The sequence below is a fragment of the Schistocerca cancellata genome, chromosome 2 (assembly GCF_023864275.1).
Source record: "Schistocerca cancellata isolate TAMUIC-IGC-003103 chromosome 2, iqSchCanc2.1, whole genome shotgun sequence".
In the NCBI taxonomy this organism is placed as follows: domain Eukaryota; kingdom Metazoa; phylum Arthropoda; class Insecta; order Orthoptera; family Acrididae; genus Schistocerca; species Schistocerca cancellata.
The window spans coordinates 403,277,118-403,291,785 of NC_064627.1; the positions used below are offsets into that span (position 1 = coordinate 403,277,118).

The 14,668-nt window shown below is 43.1% G+C and overlaps 1 protein-coding gene across 1 annotated transcript in view; it reads left to right on the forward strand.

Moving 5' to 3' along the window:
* LOC126161844 (circadian clock-controlled protein daywake-like) overlaps window positions 1-14,668 on the forward strand; it is a 124,494-nt gene that overhangs the window by 73,471 nt on the left and 36,355 nt on the right. The window contains exon 2 of the mRNA XM_049917949.1: window positions 10,454-10,546. Coding sequence (XP_049773906.1) covers window positions 10,454-10,546 — 93 coding nt within the window. The remainder of the gene's footprint in view (window positions 1-10,453; window positions 10,547-14,668) is intronic.

Genomic DNA, 14,668 nt, shown 5'->3' on the forward strand with positions numbered 1-14,668 from the left:
TCCTTGGCAGTAATACGACCTATCAGAGTCGTGGAATACGACGATACGGTTGTTCAAATCATCACCGAAACCTTGTCTTGTTTCACATTTGGAACGAAAACTCGTCCAGAAGTTGAAAACAGTGTGGACCAAGACTCATTCGACCACGGCACCACGTTTTCCTGTTGTGGGGCTTTGCATCACTGATGAGTGGTGTTGGAATTGAATTCCATCTCGCCTTGCAGTTCCCTGATTCTGGAGTTCCCTTCGTGTTGTTTTGGTCCTGACAGGATTCGCGAGTGCGACATTCAATTCTGCAGTGACTTTTGCAGCTGCTGTCTTCTTATTTTTCTTCCAATCCTCTTCAATGACCGTCTGACACTGTCAATCAACACACACTTTCGTCCGCGTTGCGACTAAGCGGGTGATGTTTTCCGCTTTCCCTGTACGCGGTATAGCCGTCCGGAGTGGCCTTGCGGTTCTATGCGCTACAGTATGGAACCGCGCGACCGCTACGGTCGCAGGTTCGAATCCTGCCTCGGGCAAGGATGAGTGTGATGTCCTTAGGTTAGTTAGGTTTAAGGAGTTCTAAGTTCTAGGGAACTGATGTCCTCAGAAGTTAAGTCCCATAGTGCTCAGATCCATTTGAACCATTTTTTTGTACGCGGTATAAACGCTCGATATGAAGCCTCTTGAAACGCCAAACACTTCGGCCACCTTGGTTACGCAAGCACTCACCACACGAGCACCAACAATTTGTCCGCGTTCGAATTCTCTTAGCTCCAACATAACGCACTCACAACTATACTGTTAGACCACGACCTACATTTGCAACGTGTTGAGGACATGCACAGGTGCCTTTAGTGGTCAGATACAACAGCGCTACCTTCAGACTTGCCTAACGTCTTCATTTATGTTCAAGCATTCATTGTATGTTGTATGTTGTATGGTAATCGGGGACCTAGAAACGACGGAGAGGCTCCGTCCCCGACGCAGCCGCAGTGGTCCACAACCCCACGACGACTACCGCAGTCCAGCCCCCCCCCCCCTCTCCCGCTCCCGCCCCAGGTAACGTCTCACACCAGGCGAGTGTAACCCATATGTCTGCATGTTTGCGTGGTAGAGTAATGATGGTATACGCGTACGTGGAGAGCTCGTCTGCACAGCAATCGCCGACATAGTGTAACTCAGGCGGAATAAGTGTAATCAGCCGGCATTCGCCGAGGCAGATGGAAAACCGCCTAAAAACCATCCACAGACTGGCCGGCTCACCGGACCTCGACACAAGTCCACCGGGCGGATTCGTACCGTGGACCAGGCGCTCCTTCTCGCTCCGGAAAGCCGTGCGGTAGACCTCTCGGCTAACCGGGCGAACAAGCATTCATTGCTCGCCGTGTTAGCATAATTATGTCCAACCCCTGCACTTGGCAGACTTCACGGCAACCACATGAACTGGCTACTTACAAATGGCGTCAAGGTAATGTTTCACTTTAGAAACGCAACTTGAAATTCACCAACATGCTCCTATCTTCATTCGTATGGAAGATATAGTTTCTGATATCGCATAAATATTTGAAACACACACTATTTTGACTCAGTCGTGCAGCGGCGCTCCGTTGTTACTGCCTGCGCGAAGCTGAAGTGAACAAACGGGTGCACATAATCATACATCAGGTTCCCGTCCAGTTCTCTGGTGCGAGACGATGGAAGACCTCTCCAAGAAATGCCTCAGGTCCCTCTGGAGGCAAAGTGGAAGTTGACCTTTACCGTACGTACTGGTGAAGGAAGAAACATCACTCCTGTCGCTGTTAACTGGGAGAAAGTGGCTGACCATTTCCCAGAGGGAATCCGCTCAGCAACTTTCTGCCGTATTTCCGCATCCGTGTAGAATTATCCACCCAAATGCCATCACTATGGTTACTAACATACGGAATGTTACCCTATCGTTAGCGGTAGAGCTGTTGCTTTGGTTCAAGTAGTATCAGTCGAAAAAGCTACACAGACCTCACCGTTACCAATAACACTATTAACGATTTAAAATTATTCCTGCATGTGACTGAATAAATTCAATATAACGAAAAGCGCATGGCAAAACATGAAATGCATTTACTCAGTTGCACGTACACACAACCACAAAATTTTGATATAAAAGCTCTATATTCATTTGCAGTTAAACAGTTAACACGAATCCATTTGCATGCCTTAACGTTAATATTTCAAACGCAACTCAACATATTCTAAGTAAGAGGAGAAAATTGAGAAATTTATCACAAGAATGCCCAGTTACGGTATAACATATGCTTATTAGCTAATGCAGTACTGTAGCGAGTTAGCCTAGTCAACTGTCTTGATAATACAAGTAATGCAAAAAGAAATTTCCACACTTTTACAATAGTATAAATGGGGCAGAAGAGTGAGTAGAGAGTGTTCTAGGCTGCGGAAGTAGCTATTAAGAAAAATTAAGCATTAAATTATAAAGGTACAGAAAATTACAGAACGTAGTAGACTAAATAGGGAAATAGGACTTTTCATTTAGAAAAATCTGTTCCCCAAACGAATTCCTTGGGTGGCAGCTGTTTATGGGGTGAACTAATACAGAGCCGGCCGGAGTGGCCGAGCGACTCTAGGCGCTATAGTCTGGAACCGCGCTACCGCTAAGTTCACAGGTTCGAATCCTGCCTCCGGCATGGATGTGTGTGATGTCCTTAGGTTAGTTAGGTTTAAGGAGTTCTAAGTTAGGGAACTGATGACCAAAGAAGTTGAGTCCCATAGTGCTCAGAGCCATTTTGAACTAATACAGAAGCGTAGTGTACAGTATTCCCACTGAGAATGTACTGGAAACCTCCACATTCTAAACTTGCTGATGAATTGGCTCATATGAGAAGGAGTATGGATTTGTGAAGAAAATGAAAATTTTAAAGAGGCACAATCACGAATCTGGAGATTATAGGTGACACATGTGCTCGGTTACATAAAAGAAAAATACTAGTTACTGTGAACAAGACAGAGGATGTTATATTCTGCTGGTAATAAAATGAAATTTATTGCATTTTTAGTGTTGAGATTCCAATCTGACGAGGAAAAAATACGAAATTATTTATAGAAATTACTCACAAAAGCGCGCTCGCACGTGCACACACGCACACTATATATACACTCCTGGAAATGGAAAAAAGAACACATTGACACCGGTGTGTCAGACCCACCATACTTGCTCCGGACACTACGAGAGGGCTGTACAAGCAATGATCACACGCACGGCACAGCGGACACACCAGGAACCGCGGTGTTGGCCGTCGAATGGCGCTAGTTGCGCAGCATTTGTGCACCGCCGCCGTCAGTGTCAGCTAGTTTGCCGTGGCATACGGGGCTCCATCGCAGTCTTTAACACTGGTAGCATGCCGCGACAGCGTGGACGTGAACCGTATGTGCAGTTGACGGACTTTCAGCGAGGGCGTATAGTGGGCATGCGGGAGGCCGGGTGGACGTACCGCCGAATTGCTCAACACGTGGGGCGTGAGGTCTCAACAGTACATCGATGTTGTCGCCAGTGGTCGGCGGAAGGTGCACGTGCCCGTCGACCTGGGACCGGACCGCAGCGACGCACGGATGCATGCCAAGACCGTAGGATCCTATGCAGTGCCGTAGGGGACCGCACCGCCACTTCCCAGCAAATTAGGGACACTGTTGCTCCTGGGGTATCGGCGAGGACCATTCGCAACCGTCTCCATGAAGCTGGGCTACGGTCCCGCACACCGTTAGGCCGTCTTCCGCTCACGCCCCAACACCGTGCAGCCCACCTCCAGTGGTGTCGCGACAGGCGTGAATGGAGGGACGAATGGAGACGTGTCGTCTTCAGCGATGAGAGTCGCTTCTGCCTTGGTGCCAATGATGGTCGTATGCGTGTTTGGCGCCGTGCAGGTGAGCGCCACAATCAGGACTGCAGACGACCGAGGCACACGGGGCCAACACCCGGCATCATGGTGTGGGGAGCGATCTCCTACACTGGCCGTACACCACTGGTGATCGTCGAGGGGACACTGAATAGTGCACGGTACATCCAAACCGTCATCGAACCCATCGTTCTACCATTCCTAGACCGGCAAGGGAACTTGCTGTTCCAACAGGACAATGCACGTCCGCATGTATCCCGTGCCACCCAACGTGCTCTAGAAGGTGTAAGTCAACTACCCTGGCCAGCAAGATCTCCGGATCTGTCCCCCATTGAGCATGTTTGGGACATGGATGAAGCGTCGTCTCACGCGGTCTGCACGTCCAGCACGAACGCTGGTCCAACTGAGGCGCCAGGTGGAAATGGCATGGCAAGCCGTTCCACAGGACTACATCCAGCATTTCTACGATCGTCTCCATGGGAGAATAGCAGCCTGCATTGCTGCGAAAGGTGGATATACACTGTACTAGTGCCGACATTGTGCATGCTCTGTTGCCTGTGTCTATGTGCCTGTGGTTCTGTCAGTGTGATCATGTGATGTATCTGACCCCAGGAATGTGTCAATAAAGTTTCCCCTTCCTGGGACAATGAATTCACGGTGTTCTTATTTCAATTTCCAGGAGTGTATATATATAAAGCTGCAGAACTGACGTCTGACTGTGTTGGAGAAGAATGTGGAAAGTATTCGTTGTGCCCTTAAGCAAGCGACCGCCTCATGTTTCATCATAAATGATTTAAGAAAACAGCGGAAAACCTGCATAGAGATGGACGGGGGGGTGGGGGCGATTTCGATCACTGCTCTTCCACAATATGCGTCTCGTGCTCCACCACTTTGCCCCATTGAAGACTACAATACATTATACATTGGTAAAAGCAGCAAAGTGGATTGTCTTACAAATGGGCTATTGGAAAGGAATACGAAGGCAATGCGTCGCTGGAGCTTGTATTCTATTTAACTGTCTTTAGCCAACTCATTCATTTTAAATTTCCAACAGGGGAAAGAGGAGTATAAACACTAGCTGGTACAGAAATCTATCTTTAGAACTGTAATAACACAGACATTATTCCTGTAATAATACACAGATATTGAGTGAGTAACCAGAAACTGGGATGAAAAGCATACCTCGGTGTAGACGTGAATTAGCAACATCATATAACAGTCGAATTCTAGATAATACTAAAATATAAGTGTCCTGCTAGGAAGTCGCTCATTCACAAATTAAACGTAGGGAAGAAATGAAATTCTTTGTCAGCTTTTCAATTAGAGCAGAGAAAAATTTCTTATATACGTAACTCCCTACAAGTAAATAAGAGAGGACATGATTTATAAGAGAAAAAGTTACATAACTACCACGAAACGTAGTCGTCGAAAAATCGTAGTGGCCTGACCGAAAGGTATTTATTTAGCTATCTAATACAGTTAGAGTACCATTTGAGCTTTCCCAGTAACTTGCCTAAATTTTATTGTGCGATATTGACTTGGGTTTTATTATGTATCGCTAACGGACGTGCGACAAGCGCTAACTACCAAGAATCGGATATTCCATAACTCTTTCTGTAAACTGTTGCACTGCAATAAACCGGTACCACACATGTCGTAGTGGCTACTTGGTTTTCTTATCAATTGTAAACTGCTTGCTGCGGCAGAATTCCATGGACAGGTTCAAGAAGATAATTTTGTAGTGATTCATATTATGTGCAAATACTGTGTACTACATCGTAGGATTAAATTAAAATTTTGTCGATTATTGTGTGTTGCTTATTTCTTACACCTAGAACTTGATTTTGTCAATTTTCCGAAACGTTCTACGGATTATACGATTAAATAAAGTGTGATCTAGAGAGCTCATTCACTGTACATGTATACTGCAGTTTCATTGACACTCTGCAGTGCCGGCCGTGGTGGCCGTGCGGCTCTAGGCGCTCCAGTCCCGAGCCGCGCTGCTGCTATGGTCGCAGGTTCGAATCCTGGCTCGGGCAAGAGTGTGTGTGATGTCCTTAGGTTAGTTAAGTTTAAGTAGTTCTAAGTTCTAGGGGACTGATGACCACAGCAGTTGAGTCCCATACTGCTCAGAGCCATTTGAACCATTTTGAACACTGTGCAGTGGTAATGATAGAAAGAGTTACCGAAATTCAAGGTACTTCCATAGCACTTCTTGAATTAGAGATAAACTTTGTCCCTTTAATACGAAAATATGCTCAATAGTATGTAAGGAGACAAGGTGCAAGTACAGCGACACACGAGTAGTCTACAGTATGTACTAAAAGTTGAATAAATAAAGTGCACACTCACATAAGATGCAATTAAAAAAATATGTTTACGCTGTAATGTCCCCCGCCAGGATGTTCAGTGCTGAACTATTTCGGGATAACTGAAATGTGTACTCTTCTCCTCCTTCTCCTTCATGTTTTTCTTCTGTGACTCTACAGTTCATTGTGAAGCTCCACCAAGTTACCACAGTCCAACGCTCGAACTTTCCATATCCTACTGCCCATTTTCTGCAGGTTCTTGTGATGTGGTGAACTATTTTTATTTTTTGAATCTTTCAGCCAGTACCTTTTGGAGTGAACTTCAGCTAACAATGCCTTTAGCAGAAGCAAATTAAAAGTAACTCTTTCAGTAAGAAAGACACATTTCTCACTTTTGAAGGCAACTGAGATTTATTTGTATTTATGTCAACGAACATCATGAAAGCCTAGTTGTTTTACTGTTCATTTCTGATGGATCCTATATACGCCCACCGCCTAAGGTATTCTCAGAATTTCAAAATCAGAAATCAAACAAACGTCTCGAGAACTACTTTTCCACTGCACTCAGATACATTTCAGCTTTCCCGAAGAAAGAAATAAGTCTCACTTCTGGCATTGCCTCTGACTAACCTACGTTACCACCATCTTCATATATATATATATATATATATATATATATATATATATATATATATATATATATATATATATATGTATATATATATATATATATATATATATATATATATATATATAAGGCTCACCGGCCGTTTGACCATCTTCTTCTGTACGGATGCACAAACAGTGCCCGAACACTTACGGGAATCGGCGGTAAAGCCGCGAGTAATGAGTATGATGGGCAGGGGCACTACGAATACAGTGCGGGACAATAAGCTGCGAATGTGGGTCTCACGGGAGGCGTGCCAGAGATAGGTCCCTGCAGTCGCACTATCGTCTGTGTCATCGGTGGCTCAGATGGATAGAGCGTCTGTCATGTAAGCAGGAGATCTAAAGTTCGAGTCCCGGTCGGGGCACACATTTTCAACTGTTCCCGTTGACTTATATCAACGCCTGTATGCAGCTAATGGTATTCATTTCAATGTAATTCCTCCAACACTTCTATGGTCAGTAAACATCAAAAACTTTCTTGGCCTAAAGAAGCGCTTTCAGTTGACTCAGACCAAATTAAAGAAAGGATGAAAATTATATCTCTGTAGCCTACATCACCAGAGCACAAACGTCTACTTCGAAACAGCTCTAAGGGAGAATTGAGACAATCTATCAGTGCTTTTCGGACCGTTCCAGTTTTACTAATTAGAAGCCACCATGTCGGTGTATTCTGCCTGCAGCTCAGCGTGCGTACACTTAGTTCTTCTGTTCTCTGGTCACAGGCGCAGATATATCTGTTCCAGCTAACACAGTCCACCGATGGAAAAACCTTTTTGCCGAAAATACTTTATTCTTACGTTTTTAGGGTCGTAAATCCAAATATGATACTTAAAAAACTGTATCGCCCACCAGTTCTTCACATGTTACAGTTAAATTTATTAAATTAAGCGATTTTTAAAAGAATTTAACAGCTTTTATATAGTTAAAATAATTTAAAAAGGAGGTGTAGTGAATGTAGATGATGTTGGTAGTACTTCTGAAGAACATTTACTGTCAACCTAACCTCACTTTCCCGTTTCCTGTACATGTGCTCAGTGCAATGTCTAATCGTGGTTGTAAAACTCTGCTGACAGTTTTTGTTATATATGTGGTGAATTTGTGATTAAAAAACACCAAAGACTTTGTGAAAAAGTTTTATCTATCATACTTTGTACCTAAACTTGGTAATCAAGATAAATCTTGGGCGCCGAATAAGGTATGTTATGTGTGTGTTGAAGATCTGAGAAAATGCTCCATAAAGGAGAAAAGAGCCTTTAGATTTGCCGTTCCTGTGATGTGGAGGGAGCCAAGAAATTATTCCGATGATTGCTACTTTTCCAGTGTTGATATTACTGGTCATAATTCGAAAAACAAGAAAGTAATAAGCTACCCTACCTTCAGTCCGCCATCCGACCAGTAGGGCATGGTGTAGATTTGCCAGTTCCTGAACCACCAGATGATTTAAATTCTATTCGAGCAGAAGTATTTTCTGGTGTACAATCTGATTTAGATGAACCAGATGATGATGATTTCCATTGCAATACAGAAAGTGTAGAGCCCAAATTGTTTACTCACACCGAGCTTAACTATTTGGTTAGTGATCTGGGCTTAACGAAAGAATTGCTGAATAGCTTGGCTCTAGATTAAAAGAAAAGAACTTACTAGCAGTTGGAACCACCATATACATGTATAGAAAGAGAGAGCAGGAATTTTCCAAGTTTTTTCAACAAGAAGATGATTTAGTGTACTGCTCAGACATTCCCAGTCTGATGAATGAGTTTGGTATTGAATACAAAAAGGAAGGCTGGAGGCTGTTTATTGATTCATCCAAACATAGTGATGGAAAAACGCTACCAAGGCCGCTGGAACATCAACATGATGGGGGACTACTATTGGTCACTTCGCCAAGATTTTTAGCAAGCAACTCATCAGAGAAAAGGCTACACAAGAAGCTTCAAAGAAAAAAGAGAAAGAAAATCCAAACCAATTTCAGCAGACAAGTGAAACCTCTGTTACACATATCATTGTTTTAAGTAATTTACTATAATTACAAACCATGCTTATGTTGTAACAAAGAGCTTTATTAATTTCCCCGTTTACCGTATAGCATAGGGTTTTTATACTGTATAATAAAAAGCATAGTGCTCGAAATCTATGGGTGATACAAAAAAACTAATGCTAGATTTGGATTCAGCTCATAAAAATCTATATAGATCAGCTATCAAAGTAAAAAAATTTTCTCAAAAAATTTTTTCGTTGGCCTGTGATGGGTCGTTACTCGTTCTGCACTCTCCAGGAGTGTCCGGCTTGTACTCCAGGAGTCCAAAAAGTTTCGAGATTACACTAAGAAAAAATTAAAGATAGTTAAGATGGAGATTTTATTGTTTCAAGTGTTTTACATAGCCCCCTCTCCCCACTTGAGTACAGCGCACAGAACTTTGATACAACCATGTGAAACGTCAGGTTCGCTTGAATGTCGGTTATGTCGTCAACGCGTTGACCCTTCATGAGAATTTCTACACTTTGCTGTTCTGTGATAGGTCCGTACTGATAAACAAGTCTCGTCATCCGCGTCTAGAAAAAACTGTTCGTATTTTGCATTTCAATCAAGTCGTGGCAAGCGTCCGCGCATCGTTCTTTTTGTTCGGGACACAAGATGTGTGGGACAAGTTTTGCACATGCTTTTCTCCTCTTTAAAATATTCTGCAGAATGTCTTGCACTCTTGGTTTAGAGACGCTGCTCCATTGTGATTTGTGACGTATTAAAGTAGAACATCCACTACTTAAAACTGTCTGCTCACAACTAGCTGGTCGAAAGCGCTTTTGTTGTTAACAGTTGTTAGTGGAAGCTACCAACGTAGTTACTGCACTTAAGTCGCCTAGTCGCCATGAATAAAATCAATCTTGGAACTTACTCAACAGACCGTGTACGTCATGACTCTATGACCTCAATAAAGAGAAACTTGTACAAAAAAAAATAGACAAATTATTGTCTTTATTGACAAAGATTACTTCCACTGTGTGTTTCATGTCTTTCTTGGACTGAAACGCTCGATCACAAAGAAAACTTTATGCTGTGTTGTCACATCCTCTATGACTCCAACTATCCGTCCGGTTCTCAGTCGATTCCGTTATGCCGCGCGGAGTGGCTGTGCGGTTAGAGGCGCCGTGTCCCGGATTGCGCGGCCCTCCCGCCGGAGGTTCGAGTCCTCCCTCGGGCAGGGGTGTGTGTGTTGTTCTTAGCGTAAGTTAGTTTAAGTAGTGTGTAAGTCTAGCATCAGATGACCCCAGCAATTTGGTCCCTTAGGAATTCGCACACATTTGAAAATTTTGACTCCGACACCTTTGACCAGTTACGTTTCCATCTAATACCCTTTTAACTATTTAACACTTATCCGTGCCACATACCGCGCAAATTGTAATCTGGCTGAGTTTACTATTCTTCCCATAGGTGGGTTTTAACAGACAATGAACAACTCAAACCTAGCTTCCTCTGTCGTAAGTTGGACCAACAAGTCTTCGTAGTACCTTTCTCTCGAAGGCAGTGTGTATCGCTTACTATTGAGATATTCGCGTCTGGAGTTGCGCTGGTGTGTGATCTCGTATGCGGTGCCTTTGTTGCAGCGGAGTACGTGCGGCCTTGCGCGCGGTCTGACCCTGAGCTGAGCGCGTGCATCGGGCGCGCCATCGACCACCTGCGACCCTTCATCGTCAAAGGTAAGTCACACAGGTGCCTGAATACCACATTCCAGAGAAGGACTCTGAACCCGATTCTTTCCCTTGGGAGGTCTATTGCACAGTTACAATACGATGGCCGTTCAATAATGAATGCAGCACTTTTTTCCTGTAAGCAGGTTGGTTTTATTCAGCAGTCCAATACACCACATTATTGTCCCCTCTTTTGGCTACATAATCCAATTTTCGACATAATCTCCTTTCAATTCGCCGGCCTTACGCCCCCATACTGGGAGGGTATGTATGCCCTCATGGTATCGCTCTACTGGTCGACGTCGGCGACAACGTCTTGCTACATCAATAACCTCCCCATGATCCAGGTACTGCTTCTCACGAAGTGCATCCTTCATTGTACCAGACAGATGGAAGTCGGAAGGTGCGAGGTCCAAGCTGTAGGGTGGATGAATAAGAAAATTCCACTGTAGTTTTGTGAGCTCCTCTTCGGTGCGCACGCTTGTGTTAGACGTTGCGCTGTCATGAAAAAGGTGAAGTCCGTTTGCATTTGTTTGGTGACGAACTTGTTGATGTCAATTCTTCCGGTTCCCGAAGGTAGCACAGTACACTACAGAGATGATCGTTGCACCATGAGGGAGAACATCAAACAGAATAGCCCCTTCAGAGTCCCAGAAGACCGTCACCATGACTTTACCGGTAGAGGGTGCGGCGTTTCCTTCGGAGGACAGGTAGTATGGGGCTACTCCATGGACTGCTATTTTGTTTTCGGCTCGAACTGATAAACCGATGTTTCATCGGCTATGACGGTGTTCGACAAAAAATTGTCACGATCAGCCTCGAAACACGCAAGTAATTCTGCACAGCTGGTTCTTCGTTGCTCTTTATGGCCTTCTGTTGGTCGGCGAGGAATACAACGGGCGTGCACCTTTCAGTACACCAACTTTCGGACGAGTGTCAGCACCAACAGCAGAGACGTCCAATTGTGCAGCGAGGTGCTTGATGGTCTGTCGATTACCTCGAATGAGAGTGTCCGCACGTTCCAACATTGCAGAATTCATAGCTGTGTGCAGCAGGCCGGCAACGCGGAGGTTCGCACAGGTTTACGCGACCTTGATGCAGCGATGGCAGGCTCCTCGCCCAACGAGTCACTGTGCTTTTTGTAGACATTCTGCAGGTGCCTATGAATATCTGCGATGCTCTGGTTTTCAGCCAAAAGAAACTCAGAGACAGTTCTCTATTTGGAACGAACCTCCGTTTGAAGAGAACTTCTTATACGAACTTATGAATCTATAGGTGTCGAAGCGGGAATATTTCACGATGTCGCACAACTTCCGCATTTTTCAACCGAAATTGGCCGAGAAAAAAAATTGTTGCAGTACCTATTGAACGCGCCTCGTATAATATTACGATCGAAATTAGGAGCACTGGACAAGGCTTAAATTTACGAAACCCGCATTATACTTAATCTCGATGGCTCCTTCATTTTTCAGTAGCGACGTCATTTGTCTGTAAATAATTTCTTTGTGTACTGTTTAAAATATAAATTCTTGTATAAGAAGTACTATGAAAAGAAGCATGTAACACAGCTAGTATTAAAACATAGGTAACTCATTTCCTCTGTGCTTCCTGCTATCTATGTTAAGTAATTTCTACTATCTATACTGCAGAATCTCTATCTTTCGGTAAGACCACTGCTAGATCCTCTTTAGTAAACTGTTATACTGAAATAAGCTGCTCTTTAAACTGCCTAGAGTATACCACTCATACGTTTAATTATTCATTCAAACACGCTACAAGTACAGTAGATAAACCTATGGTAGACATTAATCATATGGCAATTTCGGTAGCAAAACCATGCAGGAACGAAGAATCAAAATTATTATGTCGGAATTCACGTTACGTGACGGAATCTGTTACTGTTGAAATTTATTGTTCATTACTCTGAGTTAGTACCTCACCATTTATATGGCTATATTTTAAACAGCAAAAGAAGGCAATAACCGTTAATACAACATTAGAATATAAAATTGACTGGATTACGATATACGAGGATCTTCACAGTAATCGGGAATTTAACTATATATTATATATTGATTTAAATAGGCTTCCTCTATGAGATGCTTCCTGTGCTTGCTGTACAGGCCAAACAGCTAGACTGATTGGATTTACAATAAATTCCATTATTAGGCCCAAGCCTCTTTTTAAATAATTAATTGACTACATTAAAACACATCCGGTCAATCAGAAGTAATTCTTAGTGGAAATTTGACTTTGTTCCCATACTGCGACAGTTTCCTTCTCATCAACAACCAGCGATATATCTTCTTACCTTGCTGACGTCAACAATGGCTGCGGCGGGAAGCTGCGTTATCTCTGCTCCTCTTGTGTCGTAGTCTGCTACAAATGACGAATCTCGACAGCACTTAAGCTAAAATTTCGTTAAACATTATTACATCAAAAATTCTTGCTTCTGAATATCGCTAGATTAAGAATAAAAGTTTTAAATAACGCAAAGGAGGCTACTGGATAGGATGTGAGCTGATGATCCGGGGAAACACAACATTGTCGTATTCGAGGATGCACACCTCCTTGAATATATTTGTTGGAAGCGTGCACATTTATTTACAGATTCGCTTCAATGCAAGTTCGTGCTATGCTCTTACAATTAATAACAGTTAATAATAGCTTTACTTTTGCCCCGAAACTTTAACGTGAGCATGATGTTTTTCCTTTTATCATCCAGCTCATTCACAGTCCATGAAAAGAACATACATAATTCTTTTCCCAACAATATTATTGACTCTTAACGTCAGTTATTCCTCTATGCCTATTCCTACTGTACGCTTTGCTACAATGTCAATCAGATATGTAGCTTCTTCAGTTTCGCGTAGATGCTAGCAACCATTAAAGTTTTTCTGAACATCTTCTGTTCTTTCCCACTCGCGAATCATCAACAGGGTAACACCTCTATCCACTCTTCAGTTCTCGTTCCTCTAGTTTACCATCCTTTAAATACATACACTGTCCTTGTATACAATAAATAACATTCATTAAACAGTTAGTGTATACAGCACCGCCACCACGCACCAATACCACGACAGATTTCAACACACGACCGTATCTCTCGGGACCGATGTCACCTTTTTCTGTATTAATTGACACTTCGTTTGACTCACTTTCCACAGACGCAGACTAAATTACTGCTCCTTCACTTACTCACTTTCACCGAACCTCATAAAAACCAAGAACGCCAACATCTTCCATTTCCAACTCACAGCTCCTCTATCAACTGTCTTCGTCTCCCCTGTTTCACTTTAAAACAGATTATATTTAGTGCTCAGTAGACATAACACATGATAAATTAATTTACAATAATTTATTACATTATACAAATTTCCATAGAGGTTGTTGTTGTTGTTGTTGTTGTGGTCTTCAATCCTGAGACTGGTTTCATGCAGCTCTCCATGCTACTCTATCCTGTGCAAGCTTCTTCATCTCCTAGTACCTACTGCAACCTACATCCTTCTGAATCTGCTTAGTGTATTCATCTCTTGGTCTCCCTCTGCGATTTTTACCGTCCACGCTGCCCTCCAATACTAAATTGGTGATCCCTTGATGCCTCAGAACATGTCCTACCAACCGATCCCTTCTTCTGGTCAAGTTGTGCCACAAACTTTTCTCTTCTCACCAATCCTATTCAATACTTCCTCATTAGTTATGTGATCTACCCATCTAATCTTCAGCATTCTTCTGTAGCACCACATTTCGAAAGCTTCTATTCTCTTCTTGTCCAAACTATTTATCGTCCGTGTTTCACTACCATACATGGCTACACTCCATACAAATACTTTCAGAAACGACTTCCAGACACTCAAATCAATACTCGATGTTAACAAATTTCGCTTCTTCAGAGACGCTTTCCTTGCCATTGCCAGTCTACAATTTATATCCCCTCTACTTCGACCATCATCAGTTATTTTGCTCCCCAAATAGCAAAACTCCTTTACTACTTTAAGTGACTCATTTCCTAATCTACTTCCCTCAGCATCACCCGACTTAATTTGACTACATTCCATTATCCTCGTTTTGCTTTTGTTGATGTTCACCTCATATCCTCCTTCCAAGATACTGTCCATTTCATTCAACTGC